At 38.5% G+C, this 22,181-nt stretch overlaps 1 protein-coding gene and 1 pseudogene across 2 annotated transcripts in view; one reads left to right on the top strand and one right to left on the bottom strand.

Moving 5' to 3' along the window:
• Nucleotides 1–22,181, bottom strand: part of POLA1 (DNA polymerase alpha 1, catalytic subunit) — a 310,112-nt gene that overhangs the window by 139,901 nt on the left and 148,030 nt on the right. For both annotated transcript variants that reach the window (XM_036439656.2, XM_036439660.2), the window contains exons 33-34: nucleotides 21,343–21,521; nucleotides 19,632–19,763 (exon numbers count right to left, since the gene is read on the bottom strand). In XM_036439656.2, coding sequence (XP_036295549.1) covers nucleotides 19,632–19,763; nucleotides 21,343–21,521 — 311 coding nt within the window. The remainder of the gene's footprint in view (nucleotides 1–19,631; nucleotides 19,764–21,342; nucleotides 21,522–22,181) is intronic.
• On the top strand, nucleotides 16,616–17,203 carry LOC118719839 (annotated as a pseudogene).

Raw genomic sequence — 22,181 nt, 5'->3', positions numbered from 1 at the left:
TTCATTGATATTATTCTTTTTCCAGCATTTCATTTGATAGAATATCGAGACAGAGTCAAATGTTGACTTACTATGGTAAATAGAGGGGAAAAAAGGCTGCTTTGATTTCCTTTCCTTTATTACCACCTTGGTTTTGTGTTTTAGAATGTCGATTATGTTTGAAAAGAGGCTGGAGGACGGGAGGCAGGCTCATCCCTTCAATGAAGACAAAAGACAGCAGCTATTTCATTCTGCTGTGTTACCCCCCCCCCCGCCCCCACCCTTAATTCTCTCACCATCATATTAAACTGTGATTTTTCAACAGCCGCCTGAAAAAGTTATATTTGATTTGTTATGCTAAAAGAATTAATAGGCAAATATAGGGACAGGATCAAAACAGGGCAAAAGATGCTTTTGTGCTCTTAGACCAGCTAAAATGTTCAGAGCATAAAATAACTAGAAAGGCAAACTGTTAGGTATTCATAAGGGAAATGTGAATGTTTTCCCAAAGGCATTATTAACAATTAATAATCATTACACTGGTGCCTTGTTTACCTGACCTTGTGTAAATTCAGCAGCCTGGTAATTAGACCCATATTTTGCACATTTGTATATTTCCATGCATAGATTTGACTCATTCATTCATCCATTAAAATTTGCTTGACAGACGTAGATGAATAATCAAGCTACAATTTGTATTTACTGGATTATAGAAAATTGCCCAAACTGTTAAGTTCAAGGAAAGCACATTCTTGTCTCTCTCTTGTGACTGATGTAAAAGCAATTACACATCACAGGATTGCCCAAAGCTCTTGAAGAAGTGGCGCTGCTTTTGCAATCTGGGGTCTTTAACAGCATCTTTTTTTCCGAACATGGAGACTGTTTAAAGATTAGTTCTAGCCCTAACCGGTTTGGTTCAGTGGATACGGCATGGGCCTGCAGACTGAAAGGTCCAGGGTTCAATTCTGGTCAAGGGCACATACCGGGGGTTGCAGTTCAATCCCCAGTGGGGGGCGTGCAAGAGGGAGCTGATCAATGATTCTCTTTCATTATTGATGTTTTTCTCTCTCTCTCCCTCTTCCCTATTCTCTAAATATATATATATATATATATATATATATATATATATATATATATATATATATATATATTTTTTTTTTTTTTTTTTTTTTTTAAAGATTAACTCTAACAGAGGAAAGGAAATATCCCTGGGCAAGTAAGTTTATCATTTAATTCATTACACTGTAATTTCACATAAAAATGAAGTTCCGATCAACCTTCTACACCCCAAATAAACAATGCAGCCTTATTCCACTAAGGCAGCATAGGCAGTGGAAGTTTTGAAAAGGAGAAATAAGGAAACTTTTCTGGAATAGATTTATGATACACACTCCTCCCCCTTTCCCCCTAGAAAACAAACATCAAACAAAACCTGAGCAAACCTCTTCCTACCAGCAATCAACAAGAAACAAAAGCACTGTATGTAAGATTTTATTATTAATGCAGTTTCTTACAAAGAAGCAGAACACATTTTAGTGCCAACTGCTTCCTAAAATGAGATACTCAGTACTCCCCAAACATGCTGTCATATGGAACTGTATTTTTCACTCTGGTATTTATTTTGCTTTTGCAGTCACTAACCAAAGCATCGCTATTACACATTTTTGGGTCCAAAGTACAGTACTTCTTTTACACAGCTAAAGATTCAACAATTTTGCTGTCTTAAATCCATTTCTTCAAACTGCTTATTTTGATTGTCTACTTTAGAAGAAGAGGAGGGATTCCTGACTTTTAAAAAAGAATGTGTGTGTGCATACAACCAGCATTAACAGAATTTTAAAAACCTCTTATATAATAAATCAAATTTTATAAAGATATGCATAGCTCTGGCCAGTGTTCTAAGTGGTTAGATCATCAGCCTGCACCCTGAAGGGTCTGGAGTTCGATTCCCAATCAGGAAATGTGCAGCAGGCAGCCAATTGATATGTCTCTCTTTCCCACCTCCCACCTCCTCCCTCCCTTTCTCTCTCTAAAAATCAATGGAAAAAATATCCTCGGGGCGAGGACTAACAAAAATAAATAAAACAAAAATATACATAAAGATGCAACTATACATTTTATATAAATCTTTACTATGGACATTACTATGGACATCCATGATTTTTTTTTAACATTACCAAAACCTAACTGGTTTCTTCCTAACATTTAATCTTTTCTTCTCATAAAACAAACATTAACCAGGATGTCAGATATTAATTTCTGTGGTAATTGCCTGTAGTCACCTAAAAGATCACAGAAATAGGAATTCAGATGCTTCCAAGTGTGTGAGACTTGACATGAAACTGAGTGTATGGTGATCCATGGCATTGAAATAGGCATTTTTTGGGGTCTGGTGTCAAGAAAACACAGTCCTGGCAGTTAAATATGATGAAACAACTTTGATTTTTAAATTAAGTCTATTGGGGTTACACTGGTTAATAAAGCCATACAGGTTTCACGTGCACACCTCTATAACACATCATCAAAGTCTAGTCTCTTTTCGACCCCATTTACCCCCACTTTGCCCTCTTCTATCTTTCCCCAATCCCCTTCCCCTCTGGTAATCAGTATGCTGTTGTCTGTGCCTATTAGTTGTTTGTTGTGTTTTTTTGTTTGTTTGCTTTTGCTTAATTCTTTCACCTTTTTCACCCAGCCCCCAACCCTACACTCCTCTATCGGTTGTCAGTCTGTTCTGTGTGTCTATGAGTCTGTTCCTATTTTGTTTGTTAATTTATTTTGTTCATTAGGTCCCACATATAAGTGAAATCAGATGGTACTTGTCTTCCTTTGACTGGCTTATTCCACTTAGCAGAACACTTCCTAGGTCTGTGCACGCTGTTGCAAAAGGTAAGATTTCCTTCTTTTTTATGGCCAAGTAGTATGCCATGGTGGAAATGTACCACAGCTTTTTTATCTACTCACCTACTAATGGACACATAGGCTGCTTCAAATCTAGGCTATTATAAATAATGCTGCAATGTACTAGGGGTGCATTTTTTTTTTTAATTAATGTGTTTCAGGTTTTTTTGGATGCATTCCTAGAAGTGAAATCTCTGGGTCATAAGGCATATGATGACCAATAAAGAGAACAACTCTCCAAGAGGAAGCAAAAGCCAACTAGGCTGGCCCATATCTCTTCTGCAAGAATGCATTTGTGAATATTGGGGCTAGGAAAAGAGCACACAAAATCAGACAAGTCTGGGTTATGGTATTTAGGATAAAGATATGACCATCCATTATTAAGAGAACCTATGGCAACAGCAGTTTGAAAACCAGCTCTTCAGCTAAGATATCAGCTTCTTGGTCACTGTCTGGGGCAGGAAGAATGCTATTAGACAAAAGGGAAAAAATCAACACCACACCTTTGGTTCAAGAAGCAGAGACTTGCCGAAACCAGTATGGCTCAGAGGGAGAGCGTCGGTCTGCGGGCTGAAAGGCCCCAGGTTCGATTCTGGTCAGGGGCATGTACGTTGGTTGCGGGCACATCCCTGGTAGGGGGTGTGCAAGAGGCAGCTGGTCGATTTTTCTCTCTCATCGATGTTTCTAGCTCTCTATCTCTCTCCCTTCCTCTCTGTAAAAAATGAATAAAATATATATATTTTTTAAAAAAAGCAGAGACTTTTTTTTAAGGAGAAAATATGTACTGAGTGTATCTTATATAATAAAAGGCTAATATGCAAATCGACCAAATGGCAGAATGACCGGTCGCTATGATGCTCATTAACCACCAGGGGGCAGGCACTCAATGCTGTAGCTGCCCCGTGGTGGTCAGTGTGCTCCCTCAAGGGGAGTGTCACTCGCTCAGCCAGATGCTGGGCTTACAGCTGGCGAGCGTAGCGGTGGTGGCAGGAGCCTCTCCCGCCTCCGTGGCAGTGCTAAGGATGTATGACTGATGGTTTAGGCTTGCTCTCCAAGGGCTCCCATCTATGAGGGTGCAGGCCAGGCTGAGGGATTCCTCCCTCCCAAAGTGCAAGAATTTTTTTTTTTTTTAAACATTTGCCTCTTTTTTTTTTTTTTTGAATATTTTATTGATTTTGTACAGAGAGGAAGGGAGAGAGATAGAGAGCTAGAAACATCGATGAGAGAGAGTCATCAATCAGCTGCCTCTTGCACACCCCCTACCGGGGATATGCCCGCAACCAAGGTATATGCCCTTGACCGGAATCGAACCCGGGACCCTTCAGTCCCCAAGCCGACGCTCTATCCATTGAGCCAAACTAGTCTCTGCCCAAAGTGCAAGAATTTTGTGCACCAGGCCTCTAGTATGTACATAATGCAAGAGTAAGCTTATCTTCTTGAGATGCATGAGGTGACTGAAATTTAAATAGAGAGATTAAAGATGATATCCCAGAAAATACTGTCCATTGGTATGGAGTCATTAATAACAAAAATATTCTAGGAACTGGTCATTCCATTAAACATAAATGCTACACAACAGAGCCTTTTGGAAGGTTCCAAAAGCCATTCCCTTGCTCAAATAATCAAGTCCAATGCCAGCGATGCCCCTGGTACTATGCTCTGCTGAGGGGACATGAAACTAAACACATCACTACACAGCACAGCTTGTGGTCACAAGGAGCTCGCAGTCTGGGGAAGAGAGCCACTTAACTTGGTGATGGGTGTCATCGCAAGTATTTACAGGGTGTTACGGAGCCCACAGGAGAGAGGAAGACCTTCTGCCTGTGGAGAACTTAGTGAAGAAAGCTTTCCAGAGCCTGTGTGTGTGATGAGAAAACCTGAAATCTCTCAGGAAATTTCCATCTTCAATCCAGTATTATTAACCACAGTGATTATGCCATGCATTACATCACATTTCTAGACACAACTACAACTTTGTGCCCTGTGACCACTTCCTCCCTACCCCAGTTTGATTTTTGGGTCTTGCTCATGTAATGCCAGGCATAGAAAAAAACTAGGCAATTCCTACATGTAGGAGGCTGAAATTACTCAGAAGGAGATTATGATGAATCATAGTTTGAGAGGGTGGTGACAGGACTACAGATCTCAGAATCACTTTAAAGTGCTATAATGAAACTTAATTTCTCATCATACGCAGGATCTGATGATGTCATAAAATCATTATATGGGAGATTTCCTAGAAGAGAATCAAAGAAGATGACATTTCTATGCACAAATACTCCTCAGCCTAGGTTTATATAATCATATCCACAACCGAGAAGAGACAAGGTTTGTGCAATGCTAATTATGTGCCATTTGTCAAGTGTCAGCAGTATGCCTGAACACTTCACAATGATGGTAAATTCCCATGAAAAATCTAGAAATACTAAAACCTTTTCTTTTCATACCTTCATATATAACCTATATGAATATATGCAAATTATACACTGAGTGGCCAGATTATTATGATCTCTGAATGCATAATAATTGTCCACTCAGTGTATATCCTGTATAATAAAAGGCTAATATGCAAATTGTCCCCTCGACCAGGAGTTCGGCCAGCAGATAAGCCGGCCAATCACCCATGTCCCCTCCGCTGGCCAGGCTGGCTGGACCCCACTCATGCACCGGGCCTCTAATATATACATACATACATACACATACATATACATACACACACACACACACACACACACACATATATTGAGTGGCCAGATTATTATGCATTCAGAGATCATAATAATCATCATCACTCGGTGTATATATTAATATATAAAATAATCATATATTTCATATATAGAAATCACATTTTAAGAGCTTAGTAATCCCATGGGGAACTTTTAAAAACACCAATGCCCTGGACCCACCCTCAGATCCTAATCTAACTTTTCAGAGTGGACTGATCCATCAGATACTCTTTAAAAATCTCACTCAGGTGATTCTAATGTGCAGCGAAATTTGAGACCCATTGTCTTAGCCTGATAGAGACAAGCATGTGACAAAAAATAAATGCTTTGGTGAAGAAAAATTCTAAACCCAGCATTCTCAGAACATTCCAAGTGTTTTGAAATGTTCCTTTGGTTTGCAATATAAATTTTTAGAATCATAAAATGGCTGGGTCAACATCAAAGTTTCTAGGATGCAAATAATTCTCAGATAGGACTTGAGTCTGTACCACCCTCATTTACTGGCAAGAACCCTATTACAAGTCACTATTTTATTTTTCTTTTCTCTTTTAAGTAGCTTCATTGTTCTGATAAAAAGAATACATGCCTTTTGTGAAATATTCAAATAAGGAAAAGAAATATGAAAAGATACCTAAACTTTTCACTACTCAAATATGATTTTTGACATATGGTAAAGATCCTCCTAGAAATCTAAGCATACACAGGAAGAGATGCGAGTTTTACATAAGTGACACTATAATAAGCTGGTGGATGTATTTTAAACAACTTGGCACTATTATGTGGCCAAATATTTGGCCCAATAAATGTAGACTAATAAAATATATTTGAAGGGTTGCATATTAACTATGAACTTATGTAGGTTATTTTTAATCAATACTCTACTGATTCACTTGTAACTCTGTGAACTAAAGCAATATCAAAACAAAATATTGTATAATTGTATTTTTATACTAGAGGCCTGATGCACGAAATTCATGCAAGGGGCTTGGACCTCGCAGCCCCTCGCAGCCTTGGCCAGCCCTCGCAGCTCCAGCTTCATCCGGAAGGTCATCCAAAGATTGTCCGAGCAGTCTTCCTGCTGTTCAGTCTAATTAGCATATTATCTCTTTATTATATAGGATATTAGGGATATAATTAGATACAAAATTGTTTATAAGTATAAATTTTCCCCAAATGAAACTTCTTAGATATAAATCTAAAAGGTACAGGATTTGTATGCTGAAAACTAAGACTAATAAAAGAAAAAATATAAACAAATGGAGAGATATACTATGTTCATAGATTAGAAGACAACACAAGATATCAATTCTCCCCTAAGTGATTATATATTTAACACAACTCCATTAAAAACCCCAGTGGGATTTTTTTTGTTGATAAAGAAAAAGTGACTAAATTTATATTGGAAGGCAAAAGAATTGAAACATCTTGAAAAAATAGTTTGGCAATGTCTTTAAAATGTAAACTTACACTCACCACATGAGTTAGCAATTCTACTACTGGGTAGAATGAAAACTTACCGTATTTTTCGGACCATAAGATGCACTTTTTTCCCCCCAGAAGTGGGGGGGAAAAGTCCCTGCGTCTTATGGTCCAAATATAGCCTACACATATACTTAAAAAAAAAAGTTTTTTTACTTGCCCGGCTCTGTGTGGTCTCTGTGTGCTTGCCCGGCTCTAAAATGGTTCTAAATGCTGCTGTTTACTTTACAGGGTTGATTACATGTGTTTATGACTGTGATGTTGGGTTTTAATGCACATAAAATATTTTAGGACACTATTTGTTTCAGAATCTTTTTTTCTTCATTTCCCTTCTCTAAAAACTGGTGCGTCTTATGGTCCAGAGCGTCTTATGGTCCGAAAAATACGGTATATATCTAAGAGAATGAAAAGTTATGCTCACACAAAAATTTATACTCAAATGTTTATAGCATCTGAATCATAATTGCCCAAATTGGAAATAACTCAAACACCAATGCGTGAATGAATCAAACTGCTACACCCATACAATGAAATACTCATCAATAAAAGGAATGAACTAGGTGAAATAAAAACAGTTCTAAAGTCTGCATACTGTATAATTCCATTTCTATGACATCCTTGAAAAGACAGACTATAGTAATAAGAACATATCTATAGTTGCCAAAGTTAGGGGTAGGAAGGAAAGTGAATACAAAGGGATAGCAAGAAGGAGTGTTTGGGGACAATGGAGCTATTTTGTATCCCAACTGGAACTATTTTGTATCCTGATTGTGGTGGTGGTTATATGAATCTATACAGGTGCTAGAAGTTGTAAAATCACAAATTGCTATAGATGGGGGTAGGATAAAATGGATACACATATGAATATAGAAAAGTAAAGTTATACCTTTAAATGGTTCAACATCTAGGTCTTGTTTCTAGAAAGCTGGAGGAGCAACTACTACCCTGTTTCCCCGAAAATAAGACAGTGTCTTATATTAATTTTTTCTCCCAAAGTTGCGCTAGGTCTTATTTTCGGAGGATGTCTTATTTTCGGGGAAACACGGTAGTATAATTACTTGAGAGGTAGAATCACTACTCATGCTATTGGGATTTTGACTTCATGACCCATTGAAAGAAAGTAATAAGTTGAGAATATGAATTAGTTTTCTTTCTCACATCCCCAGAGCTAAAATTTATCCTGTGATAAAGTTCCAATGGAAATGTTAAAATTTTTCTCCATTTCTTATTACGTTGGGGGAACTGTCCTTAGAATTTCTTTTTTTTTTTTAATCCTCACCCGAGGATATTTTTCCATTGATTTTTTTTTTTTTTTTGAGAGAGAGTGAAAGAGAGAGGGAAAGACAGAAATATCGATGAGAAAGAAAAACAATGCTTGTTTGCCTTCTGCACACCCTGACCAGGGCCCGAGCCAGAAAGAAGTCTGCAACCAAGTTACATGCTCTTGACTGGAATTAAACCTGGGACCCTTCGATCTGCAGGCTGATGCTCTATCCATTGAGCCATATCAGCTAGGCTAGATTTCATTTTATATTCACAGATCAAGTACATACATTCCTAGCTAAGCAAATAAGCACATACATACATCACAAGTTTTCTTCTGTGCATCTCTGGAAATGGCAGCACATTCAGTAGGGTGAGTCCCAGGTGGAAGATAATGTCAGAAAACATGACACTTTGTAAGCAAAAGTGATGCGAATCAATGCGGAACAGAAGAAGAGGTTAGCCATCTGAATGAACCTCTTTTAAAACTGTAACTCACATTAGTAGCACAAGGGAATTGTGGGAACGGGGTGGGTGATGGCAATGTTCTGTATCTTGATTGTGGCAGCAGTCACTCAACTCCATGTATTGGTCAACACTCATGGAACTGTACACCAAAGACTCCATTCTATTCTATGTAAAAGTTACTCACTGCTTTCCAAAACCAAAGCTAAGACCAACACATTACAAGTGCTGGGGTGAGCATATGATAAAGCCACTATTGATTTATGCCAAGCACAAAACAAATGAACACCTATCAGGCAGAAAATACTGCTGCTCTGATTTTTATTAGCATTATTATTATTTTTTTTTTTGAGTCAGGCTTTTGAGAATCTGTCTATGGTTCCTCGGAAAGGCAGCTGAATTAACTTCATCCTGAACAGGAGTATGGCTGTTCCATTTAATAAAGAGTAAGCGACATAGGGAGATCTGGAAATTCATATCTAACTATCTGCAAAGGGCTGACTGCCGCATGTGAACGATAATGCGTACACTTTCTAGGCAAACAAAGTATAAGACACAGCCATGTCTGTGGTGCTCTCTCGTTTACATGTGCAGCAGAGAACAGATAGTTCCATTTTGTTCCCTGAAGTCAAGGTCAACGGTGTGAAAATGAAATATGTTAAATGAAATATGTTCTGGTTCAATTCTGAAAGGTTAAATGAAATATGTTCTGGTTCAATTCTTACTCTACTACCCGTGTTTCCCCGAACATAAGACATCCTCCGAAAATAAGACCTAGCGCACAGAAAGATAAGACATCCCCTGAAAATAAGACCTAGCGCAACTTTGGGAGAAAAAAATATAAGACACTGTCTTATTTTCGGGGAAACAGGGTACAAGACAGTAGCTCCAGAAGACAAGTTAGACCTGAAGTTGAGTTTTTCCTAAATACACAAGGGTAGAGAAATCGAACTAAAGGAAGGAATTCTACTGTTTTGGCACAAGTGGTTTTCTGTTTTCACCCACTGGTTTGCAGATATTTGACAACTCCTACGGGATTTCCTCAGTATTTCAGAGAACCTCCAATTTTCCCTTCAGAAGAGGCAAACCGTATCAGAAGTTGTTGAAACCTCAGGATTCCCTTCAATGGCTGGACTAGTCCATTGCTGGGTGGTTCTAATCAGCTCTCGGGACTCATGTCCCCGCCAGTCTACTGGCCTGGACTAGCTTCTAATGCTAATCGCGGAGGCCTTGTGGCATCCAAAAAAGCTGACCATAGTGAAGATGGAGAGCAACTTGTTATTCATAAGCAGCTGTCTCAACATATATGATGCACAGAATTCTGGACTAGGGTCCCCAAGTATGGTTGCAGTCATGATGTCCCTATTTATGACCTGAGAGTCGCTTGATGGCACCAACATCTCAGAATATCACGAACTCATTCAATTACCACTTCCTGAGCACATGCAGGTTAGGTACACTACGGGGTGCTGACCTCAAGGAAGTATAGCCCAGTGTCCTTTCCTTGCCTTTAACCACTAGCCCTCGCTGCCCTTAGCAGTGTCCTTTCTAAGGCTGAGTGTGAGAACCTACTCACCAACACTGAAAAGAAAACTCCCACACTGGCAGACTGCAGGGAGGGCCATGAAGAAGCACAGTACATTATGACGTCATTCTGATGCGACAGGAGAGCAGCAAGACAGCAAAGGCTTCTAGATGGACCCCTCAGAAAGACTGGGGCAGCAAGGTCCTGGCCCAGATCGGAGTCTCTGGGAGTTCTGAGCACACAAAAGAACAAAGCCTAGTGATGTTCATCTACCATATCTCAGATTGGAATAACGGGTGCTTTCTGTGCATTTTAAATGCATCATCCCACATAATTCTCCTTATGTGCCAGCTATCATCACTGTTGTCATTTAACAGGCTATGAAACTGTGGCTTGAAGAAGGTCAACAAGTAACCCAAGTTACTGACCTGGTAAGTGACTAAACAAGAACTCTAACCTTGGTGATTGGGTACAAAAGCTATGAGTGGATGGTCTCAAAATTGACGTAACTGAGTGCTAAACTTGCAGAGTGTAAGAAAAGGACAGGCAAGGGCAGTGGCTAGAACTGCCTCCACCTCCGATCAAAAACTCAGAAAGCGGAATATGTATATGCGGAAAACAACAAGGCCCAAATACAGCTCTTAAAGGATAATAGTGTTTTCTATGGCCAGGGAACTTCAGAATTTGGTATGGGTCCCCTGTTAGTTCCTCACAATCATGCTTTTGTTCTGAGTCTCCACAACAGGGTTCATGCCATAAGGTTTAACATGAAATGAAGTCAAAGGTAAAGAGGTGTTAAGATAAATATAGAGAGCACAAGTAAATGCTGGTTATGTCATAAAGAATAAAAGTCAGGAGGCATATAAGGCCATATCTGATCCCATTTGCTTATTAGAACTCCTCTATAACAAATAAATAGGATTCATACCATGAGCTGCTTGTGTAGGGGCACTGGATTCTATTACTCACCTATATTTTATCAATAATAAATTTATTTACAATGAGATTCTCTTCCAATCATCATCAAATCCCTTGTTATATAGTTTTCCTGTGAGAACACACCTCAGCATAACACCAAATCTTATCACTGACTCAAAGTCAGCTTCCTTGATATCCATTCCGAACAAAAATCAGCCATTCATCACTACAGGCACACCAACTCCCTGTCGTTGGGCTCCGGTTTTAGAACACTGCATTTCTTTTTTTTTAAATATATTTTTCAGAGAGGAAGGGAGAGGCAGAGATAGAAATATCAATGATGGGAGAGAATCACTGATCTGCTGCCTCCGGCAAGATCGGGGGATCGAGTCAGCAACCTGGGTATGGGCCCTTACTGGGAATCGAACCATGAAGTCGACGCTCAACCACTGGGCCACCATGGCTGGGCTAGAATACTACATGTAAAAAAGGCATTTGGTGTCCATGGTGTTCATTTATGCTGGGCTTAACTGGTGTGAAGCAAAAAATAAATACCAATTCTCAATATATTATTTTGTTTGAATCGGGTTCAGGATGAGTTCTATGGATTCCTAAAGAAATGATCCTTCTTTAAGCACTGCTGAGCACCATGGGTTGCACTGCCTGTGACGCTGAAGGGGTGGGATGGATATCTATTGCTTCTTTGCATGCCTTCTGTACCACTTATAATTATGCTGTTAAGAGTCTTTACAAAAAAGAAACCCAATTTATTCTTTTTAAATGTTCTAAATATAAATGCAGAGGCAAGGAAATAAACAATAATTCCAATGGTGCTTAGAGTTTAAACTATTTTGAACTAATGTACCCGGGAGTCTACTGCATATTGCAACCTATCACCTAAAAACTATCAGCCCACATCACCACAGGTAAGAAATGAGAAATTTTGTGGGTTATTGAACACCAAATATTTGCAGAACAGGAGACGGTTGCAGAACATCACTGCGCGGCTCTAAACCCCACAGATCCATCTGCACAATATCGCTCTGTCATGTGCTCTGCTGTACTGGAGAGTGAAGGACAATGGCAAGGAGAGTGGCCCCGTTAGTGCTTACATGGATGAGGGTGGATGGGGTGTGATGGGGTAAGAGGCTACTTCGCCTCTAATTTGCCAGATTTAAGTACTAATCGAGCTCTGTGAATTCCTAAAGAAATAATCCTTCGTTAGGCACTGTTGGGCACCCTGAATTGGGTCGCCTGTGATGCTGAATGGGTTTGCATTTTGGTGGAGGACATGTTTTCTGCAATGCTTCACCCTGCCTTCTTTACACTGTTAATTAAAGGTATCTCCTGCCTGGCTAGTGTGGCTCTGTGGTTGAGCATTGACCTATGAACCATGAGGTCACGGTTTGATTCCCAGTCAGGGCACATGTCAGGATTGCGGGCTTGATCCCCATTAGGGGGCGTGCATGAGGCAGCCAATGAATGATTCTCTCAATGAATGATTCTCTCTCATCACGGATGTTTCTGTCTCTTTTCCCCTCTCCCTTCCTCTCTGAAATCAATAAAAAAAAAAAGATATCAAATAAATAAATAAATAAATAAATAAATAAATAAATAAATGGCAGCTCCAATTTAGTTTCTGGCTTAAGATTATGGTTGGAGGTTATTAATTTTGTCTTTGAAGAAGGCAGATCCATTCCAAAATTAAGCATTTGGGGGGACAAAGAGGAAAGCATAAGCTGAACATGGATTCTTCTACAAAGCATCCTGCTCCACCTCCTAGATGTGTGCAGTCTTCCAGAGGAAGCCACAGCCAGCAGCACACTGAGGGGTGGCATCAGTGGTCAAATGCTCCCTTATTCATATGTGAGCATAAGAAAGTCTCTGCATCATGAGACAACAGACACTGCTCATTATTTTCGGAATTTCTCATAGAAGTGGATCCAAAAGATATATTTTTTAAATGTGGCTTATGCCATAATTAATATACCAATAAGTAGCAGAGAAAAATACAGGAAGCAGACAGGAGTGAGTGGAGTGGCATCCACTGTCTATGCCACCTTATGGAGTCAGAGATGGACTTCTGTATCAGGACAATGAGAGGATGTCCATGCAGGATGGGATTTTGTATTATAATAAAAACATTTCTGGTCAATGCCTCTTTGCCTGATGCTTGGTTGGGGTAGAAAACAACTTAAAGTTATGAAGTCAGAGAAAGGCATATATTGAAATCAATAGTTATCAGTGATGTAAAATAAAGAAGACAGAGTGACAAAGGACCTTATTTGTCAATGCGGTCATGACCTTAAAACTGTGGAATTTTGTGTTAACCTGAAAATTCTGTATACCATTAATGAACTTCCTTCCAGCACTACCCAAGTAGCTCAGTTGGTTAGGGTGTCATTCCTATATGCTAAGGTTGTGGGTTTGATCCTTGGTCAGGGCATATCCAGGGTTCAACCAATTAGTCCATAAAAAGTGGAACAACAAAGAATCTCTCACCCCCCCCCCTAAAATAAAGAAATTAAAATAAAAAAGTAAACCTTCCCATGTGACAGCAGTGTGAAAAGGGGAAAAAGTTTAACATTTAGTTGGTTCCTTCGGCTAAACATTAAAATGGACACACCACTGAGAGCAAAGGCTGAGGCACAGATCACAGATGAGACACAGAACAAAGAACCGTCTGGGTCCTCAGAAAGCTTACTTCAGAAAAATTCTGAGACTGTAAAACCAATAGTAAATTTATAAGCAATTCCACCACCAATTTCTGGTCCTAGCTATTAATCAGTGATTATCATAGGCATGGCACGGTCCAGTTGTTCACTGTCAATTTTTCTTTGTTTTCTTATATATATTTTTATTGATTTCATAGAGGAAGGGAGAAGGAAGGGATAGAAACATCAACGATGAGAGAGAGAATCATTGATTGGCTGCCTCCTGCACGCCCCCTATTGGGGATTGAGCATGCAACCCAAGCATGTGCCCTTGACCAGAATTGAACTCAGGACTTTTAGTCCATAGGCCAATGCTCTATCCACTGAACCAAACCATCTAGGGCCACTGTCAATTTTTCTAGATGGAAGGCCAGAATATCTCTATGTTTAAAGATCACAGTGAAGTGATCGAAGTAATACTCCACTATAAGTGGCTACAAACTGTAAGGCTGGTGAAGAATCCATTTTGCCCCATTGGTTGGAACACTCTAAAACCTGTATTAGCCATCAATAGGAGCATATTTTAGTTGACTACCCACCTTTAAAAACAGATGGCTCTTTAAGTATTAACATGAGGGATTACTGTACATTATAAATAATAGTACTTGAGATGAAAGTTGATGACCCACTACCCCCCTCGCAGGTACCAATAGGGGTCAGATTTCCCATTTATGAACAAGTGTTCAGAGGAGGCAGCACCCTAATCTCAGACTTTCTTCTGCGGCTGCTCCATGGATGGCTGAGGGGAACACTTCAAAAATGAACCAGCTAAACAAACTTCCTAGCAGCACTTGACAGAGCTATACCTATTCTTCCCATTTCCAAAGCAGTGGAGAATTAATTACCAGTTCTATGGATCTATTGTAAGTATAATAGACTAAAGAGCTATCACAGACACATTTATTGTAAAAGCACAATCCCAAGAGTGTCTAGTGGAGGGCCAAAACGATTAACACAAATGCTTTGTCAGATCAAAGATAAAACCTGCACCGCCCAATTGAGGAATGAATTAGAACAGTGGGTTATCTTTCAAATTAACCAGGGCAGTTAGTGAGGAAAATTTCATGAAAGTGTAATTCTTAGCCTTTGTGAATCCACACAGCAGGCATTCTGCCAGCTGACAAGATGATGAAATTTTCATGCTTAAAAAAAGCCCTCTTCATTTCCCAATTTAGATTAGCTAGTGTTTCTCTCCCTTTTTGTGTATTTGCTCTGCTGAAGCAGGATTTAAGGGGAGGGGGAACACACATCAATTTTTTACTCTAAAATAGAATCTTTCAAAAACATCCCTAAAAGCTTAGAGATACAGTCTTTAAACTGGTTTTCTGTGATTAAAAAAAAAAATACAAGTTCAATTTTAACTTGGTACAGAGGGACCAACAAGGACCAGGGCAGAAAATCAACTTTGAATTAGAGGTTTCTGTGCTACCTCTAAGTCTTTCAGTGCTTCATCAAATCTTGGGATAAAGCAGTAGAGTTTTTCTTTTCCTTAAAGAAATTAATATTTACTTAAAATATCCTGCTTGGTACTTTCAGTATTTCTATGTATATTGAAATTTAAATGTTCTAGGAAATGAGAATTCGAGAGAGATAATCATTGCTATATGGGGAGAGAGAAATAAGCATTTCCTCTCCTGTTAAAAGAGTCAGTATTAAAACATTACGATATGAGCCCAGCCGGCGTGGCTCAGTGATTGAGTGTCAACCTATGAACCAGGAGGTCATGGTTCGATTCCAGTCAGGGCACATGCCTGGGTGGGGCATGCAGGAGGCAGCTGATCAATGATTCTCTCTCATCATTGTTGTTCCTATCTCTCTCTCCCTTCCTCTCTGAAATCAATAAGAATATATTTTAAAAAAAACATGTTACGCTATCATATAGACTGAGTCTCAGATACTTACATTTTTAATATTTATTATATCATATTTATTTACTCAGTACTGTTTATTCATGACAGAAAATACTAGAATATGTGATGCATTTTTTGAAAATAAAAGAGATTTAGAAAGATATTTTGTTACTCTAAACTTCTGTTCCTTTGTTCCTGACAATTCAATTTATTGGTAACCTAGAATGGTTTCTTGGCATTGTACAGAGTTTGGTCAATTACCTACTCCTCCACTGTCTTCCTAAAGTTCCTTTTTAAAAAAATACACATTTTTATTAATTTCAGAGAGAGAGAGAGAGAGAGAGAGAGAGAGAGAGAGAGAGAGAAACATCAATGATGAGAGAATCAATGATTGGATGCCTCCTGCATGCCGCCCACTGGGGACTGAGCCCACAACCTGGAGAGGTGCCTGGAACTGAACTGTAACCTCCTGCTTGATAGGTCAATACACAATCTTCCTTTCTCAGTGTAGGTTGTACTTTCCCTACAGTGATTCTAAGACTAAAATGAAGGGGGGAGGGGGGGGAAATTGAGACTTGCTCTTAATTTACTAGTAACTTTTATGTCCAGTGGGTAGTATTTTTGAACTTGCAAAACAGGAGGAAACCCCTTTGGTCATTGGCTTCAGAGAAGAGTCACTAAATGTCAGTATAGGCATACCTCAGAGATATTGTGGGTTCGAGACAGTATTGGGCTTTCGGTTCGGAGGAGGCTCAGGTGCAACTTCCTTAGGTCGTCCAGAATCTGGGTTCATCCAACACCAGCCCCTCCACCATGTCACTGAAGTTCAACTCCAATGAAATCAAAGTCGTATACCTGAGGGGAACTGGTGGGGAAGTAGGTGCCACATCTTCCCTGACCCCAAGATCGTCCCCCCACCGGACCTGTCTCCAAAAACTGTTGGTGATGACATTGCCAAAGCAACCGGTGATTGGAAGGGTCTGAGGACTTGTGAAACTGACAACTCAAAACAGACAGGCCCAGATTGAAGTAGTCCCTTCTGCCTCTGCCCTGATCATCAAAGCCCTCAAAGAACCACCAAGAGACAGAAAGAAGCAAAAAACAAAACAAACAAACAAACAAACAAACCAAAACCACATTAAGCACAGTGGAAATATCACTTTTAATGAGATTGTCAGCATTGCCTGACAGATGTGGCACTGATCTTTAGCTAGAGAACTCTCTGGAACCATTCAAGAGAACCTGGGCACTGCCCAGTCTATGGGCTACAATGTTGATGGCAGACACACTTATAACATCGTAGATGATATCAACAGTGGTGCAATGGAATGTCCGGCTAGTTAAGAACTACAAAGAAAAATGTTTCAATTAAATATTATTTGACAACCCCCACCTCAAAAGAGAGTATTGGAATAAAATGAGTGTGATCTTTCTGCTGACCGAGAGTCTTGGCTTCAATTTGTAAAAAAACAGACAACATTGGTGGATTACAATAAAGCAAGTGAAAAAAAAAACAAGGTATGCCTATACTTACTATCAATATCCTTGTCTCTGGTACACTTGATGTATTAATCTCCAGCTGGACTACCACCACTCTGGTACATCACCCTGAACTAACTGGAATCACTATCACTTGAGGCACAATACAAAAGAAGCTCAATGCCCTTTACCTGCAGAAGTTCTTTTAAGTCTGGGTGAGGAGGAAAGAGAATAGTTTTTTTGTTGTTGTTGTTATTTTTTAAATATATTTTATTGATCTTTTACAGAGAGGAAGAGAGAGGGATAGAGAGTTAGAAACATCGATGAGAGAGAAACATCCATCAGCTGCCTCTTGCACACCCCCTACTGGGGATGTCCCCAAAAACCAAGGTACATGCCCTTAATGGGTATCGAACCTGGGACCTTTCAGTCCGCAGGCCGACGCTCTATCCACAGAGCCAAACCGGTTTCGGCAGAAAGAGAATAGTTTACCAATGAAGTAGAACCTAGAGATGCATGAGCTCTCTTATAAAAGTTCTTATCTTGACAATGTTTGAAACATTAATTTACCTTGAGGCCATGAAAAGAATAATGGGTTTCTTCCTCTCACATCTAATCATATATGACTAAGATCAGACAGTAGGGGTACAGGTCCCTAATTTTGAGGATAGTCATGTTAATCTTCAACTTTAAGAGTGACATTTGGTTATTTTCCTAAGAAATCCTTTAGGAAAATTAACCACGTGGGCAGTAACAACAGGAAAACTGTTACTTGCTGGTAGTGAGATGGCTGGCAGAGAAGACAATGGAAACAAAAGCTATAGAAACCCTGGGTTGAATGTCTAGATTCATAAAACTAGGTAATTTAGCTTAAAAAATATAACTACTACCACCAACACCACCACGACACACAAATAATTGGGTTAGAAATCCATCTTTCAGTTAGGGCATATTTCTAACTACAAAGAAGATCATTTTTCTGCCCATTCCCAACTTAGTCAAAACAGATCATCCCTTCTTATAGAAGGAAATAGATGAGTTTCTTCTAGTATTAACATTTCCATGGTGAAGATTTTGATAGACTAAACACAGAGAGAAAACTTGGAATTCTTCACAAGAGTCAAGAATCATGCTCTACTCCATGAGGTCTGCAAATGAGGAGCTGAATAGTTTTGATTTGGGCTTTTCATGCTAAATAAAGGCCTAACATTTCACGTGCGGAACACTTCATCTACTGGGGAATGTGAACCTAGGAATACGCTTTATTCCCATCCAACTGTTCATTAAGCACAGCACAACATATTCACTAAAATGTTTCAGATTTCCCAAAATGTAGTCATAATTATTATTTTAAAAATATCTTCAGACAAACCTATTTTTTTTTCTACAAATACAAGTTATTCAACTCCAAAATCAAAATACCGGAACTCTCTATTTTCATTCTTCATCCTAATGATCTACAATAATACTCAGTTTTCATTTAATGAGATCCATTTTAAAAAAGAAAATGCTATGTTAATTAGCATACAAGTAGAAATTATAGAAAGATATTGAACAAAGTCATGGGCCTTCCCTAATAGAATCTTGGCATTTTTGGAATGCCTTGCCAATGTAGCTTCTTTAAATAAGTTACAGTGACCTTTCAAGTAATAGCAATTTTGCTTAGATGGCAAATGATATAATGAAACACTAAGAAAAATCAAATGGTCAATGTGGAGTTTTCAATTTTAATTTTTGAAGAGAAAAGAACCCATTCATATGTAATTGTTAAAAAGAAAACAAAAACTTTGATAAAAGCCTTTCTAACACAGATCACTTACTGTTCTGGTATTTTAACTATACTATGTATTTTAAAACTCAGATAAGCCAGACAAATTGCATTTAAATTTAAAGGATATTTAGTTTTATTTCCTGGGACAACTAGGCTATGAAATGGTTTCGATTACCACATAAACACAAAGTTTTAACTTACTAAACACATCACACATAATGTTTATGGCTCTACCTCACAAAGATAACCAATATTGATTTTTCCTCCTTTGCCCAAAGATGTGAGTGGCCACTTAATGTGGTCTTATTTAGGTAACAATAAATTTTTAAAACTCCTGGTTATAGTCTCATTTTTCCTTAAAAGCAAAAATTTTACTATTTAGAATAATCTTCATTAATGAAAGAGATGTAATACCCAATAGAAAGTCAAACCATTTTCCTTTCAAGTCTTTAAAACGTTTTTGTTTCATAAAAAACAGCAATACAAAGCTACATTGTTTCATTTTCTAACAAGTTCCAAACTTAGATAAGCTGTGTATGTAAGAAAGTTATTATGGATACTAACCTCATAGTATCTCCTAATGCAGCGTCTAATATCCAAGATCAATTTGTTGCTCAGCTGTACAATAAAGTTCAGAGGTGAAGCTTTACAATTGATGTTACTGCAACGATACAAGCTGGGCTCCGTATCGGTTCCCTATAGAATTCAAGTCAGACAAGCACACAAAAGATTATAAAAAGATTTCTTGTGCTTAAAAGCTTATATGCTGTCCTGGTGCACAATATTCTTCATTTAGCTCTATTTCCTCAACTGCTTTCCTCCCAAAGATCTCCTGAGTCACATATAACTTCCACTCTTTTGCCACCATCATAATGGAGCATGAAGTCAAAGGGAAAACCCTAATATCACTTTTTATTAAAACACTCAATAAATGACAGACTCTCTGGATAAATGAGTTTTCCCTGTGAAAATACCAGTGAAGTGACATTATCGGAAAGAAACATCCTTTAAAGACATATCAAAATTTTAAATTTGCCCTTATTCATTACAAACTGGAGGATACAGCAAGTGCGCTAATGACATTAGTTTGCTTTCATATTGTCATCTTAATTTTAAGAACAAAGCCTAAAATTTAAGTGTTATACCACAAAGCAATCAGTTTTTGTCAGCTATGAAAAAAGAAAATTCCTAACCCCCTTAAAACGCATTTGGGGGAGGGAAAGCAGGAGAAGTAGACATTTGCAAGAATTAACTATCAGTATCTGGAGAAAACGTCTTGTGTTGTTTTGTTTTCAGCAGAGACAAAGAAAACATACAGGGAAACTGTTGGGGTTTCTGGACCATGTGTTTTCCTTCTTGATACTTAAACATCTTGGTTTCTGCTCCAATCTGGTACATAACCCTACCACCGCGCTAAGCAATTCCAGGTGGAAGAGATTTGAGAGCTTGACATCGGCACTTCCAGTTAGCCCATCTGCAAGTTGTCAAGCCTCCATGCAATTAACTATCTTATTTACAGCTGTAATGAAGCAAAACTCAAGGATTTAGCATGTATTGCTGATCTGCGTCTGCCTCTTCCTTGCACTTGCTTCCAAAGACCGCTTTGTTTTGATTCAAAAAAATTCAAAACATCTGCTGTTTGTCCAAATTAACTTAAAATAATTACTTTTAATTTAGATAAAGGAAGCATTTTCTTTCAGTTTCAAGGTTTTCCATGGTTCTGCTGCCTACTCAGGGTTATATGTACTGCCAATGGCTAGTACATATAACCCCGCAGTGGAATCAAGTAAATTGGCCACATTTCAAGTTCTGATCCAAGGTCAATGATACATTTTTTGGCAGTACTTCTTGAAAGGAATGTCTCCCTGTGACTTTTTAAATGTCTGACATGCAAAGACAGCAGAAACGATAATCGGAGTACCTTTGTCAAAAAGGAGGCAAGTGGGATGTGTAAAGATAAACAAAAACTTTCCAAAAACACTTAGTTCCCATTAACTTGATTTAAGATACAGAAAAATATTGCTCTAAGTCTTAATAAATTGGGTTGGGAGTGGGGAAATACAGGTTACTAATTAAGGAATTACAATAAAAATACTTTAAGATAATTAGATCTTTTTAAGAGATTCCATTTAGAAACCAAGGCCAAACACTCTAGGAAGCCAAAAACAATATTGAATACATAAAAGCAACGTGTTTCTTCTTTTTTAGACAAATAGGGAGGAGAAAAGGCCTTTATGTCAATTTGCTCACAAAATGAAAAAAATAAACAACTAACCGAACCCTCGAAGACACTATCGTAAATATTCTCAGTCCCACATGCAGGGCATGGGCATTTGAATCGCTCACAGTCCCTGTACTTCTCTTCATCGGTGAGCTGTGCTGGGCCACCAAGTAGAACATCATTCTCTTCATCTTTATGATAATGATGAACTCTAAACTGGGTGGGATCGAGTCCTATTAATGCAAAAGAAAAAAAAGCAAATTTAGAAAGGTACAATTCCTTTACCCAAAAAATAAGCCCAAGGGAAAAAAAAAACTCACAAAAGAATAGTTTTAAATTCACACACACAATCATTTGAACTCAAGATAGTCTCCTATCACATGGACAAAGGACTCTTTTTATAAGAGATTATAAATAAAATAAGTAAGCAGCATTAAAACAATGCAGGTGTATGCTAGTGGACATTTGGGTTTGGAAGCAACTAATGACTTCTCCAGGATGGTTTTAGTATTTTCTTAAAGTTATAAAGAAAACCTCAAATAAATGTGCACTGTGGTAAAGAAAATCTCTTAAAATCAAAGAATCATCATTAAAACTGAAAATAGAGAATAAAAACCCCATTAAAGAAAACAAGTTCACTGCTATTACAACTCCTTCAAGTGCAGACACAATTGCTAATCCTGATTTCAATGCAGTGGTCGATTCCATCTTGGCTCAGTAGTTAACAGCATGTAGGTTGCAATCTAATTCAGTGGTTAAAATTCAGTAGCAGCATATAAGACAAAACGTGACATGGTTTTTTTTTGGTATTCTGAATTCAAAAGTATAGAATATGTGCAAGAAAATGATTTTATAGATTCTATGGGCCAAAATGTCCCTAACAATCCTGGAAC

Source organism: Pipistrellus kuhlii, unplaced genomic scaffold, assembly GCF_014108245.1.
Source record: "Pipistrellus kuhlii isolate mPipKuh1 unplaced genomic scaffold, mPipKuh1.p scaffold_m20_p_16, whole genome shotgun sequence".
Taxonomy (NCBI): domain Eukaryota; kingdom Metazoa; phylum Chordata; class Mammalia; order Chiroptera; family Vespertilionidae; genus Pipistrellus; species Pipistrellus kuhlii.
This window is presented reverse-complemented; position numbering and strand designations above follow the sequence as displayed.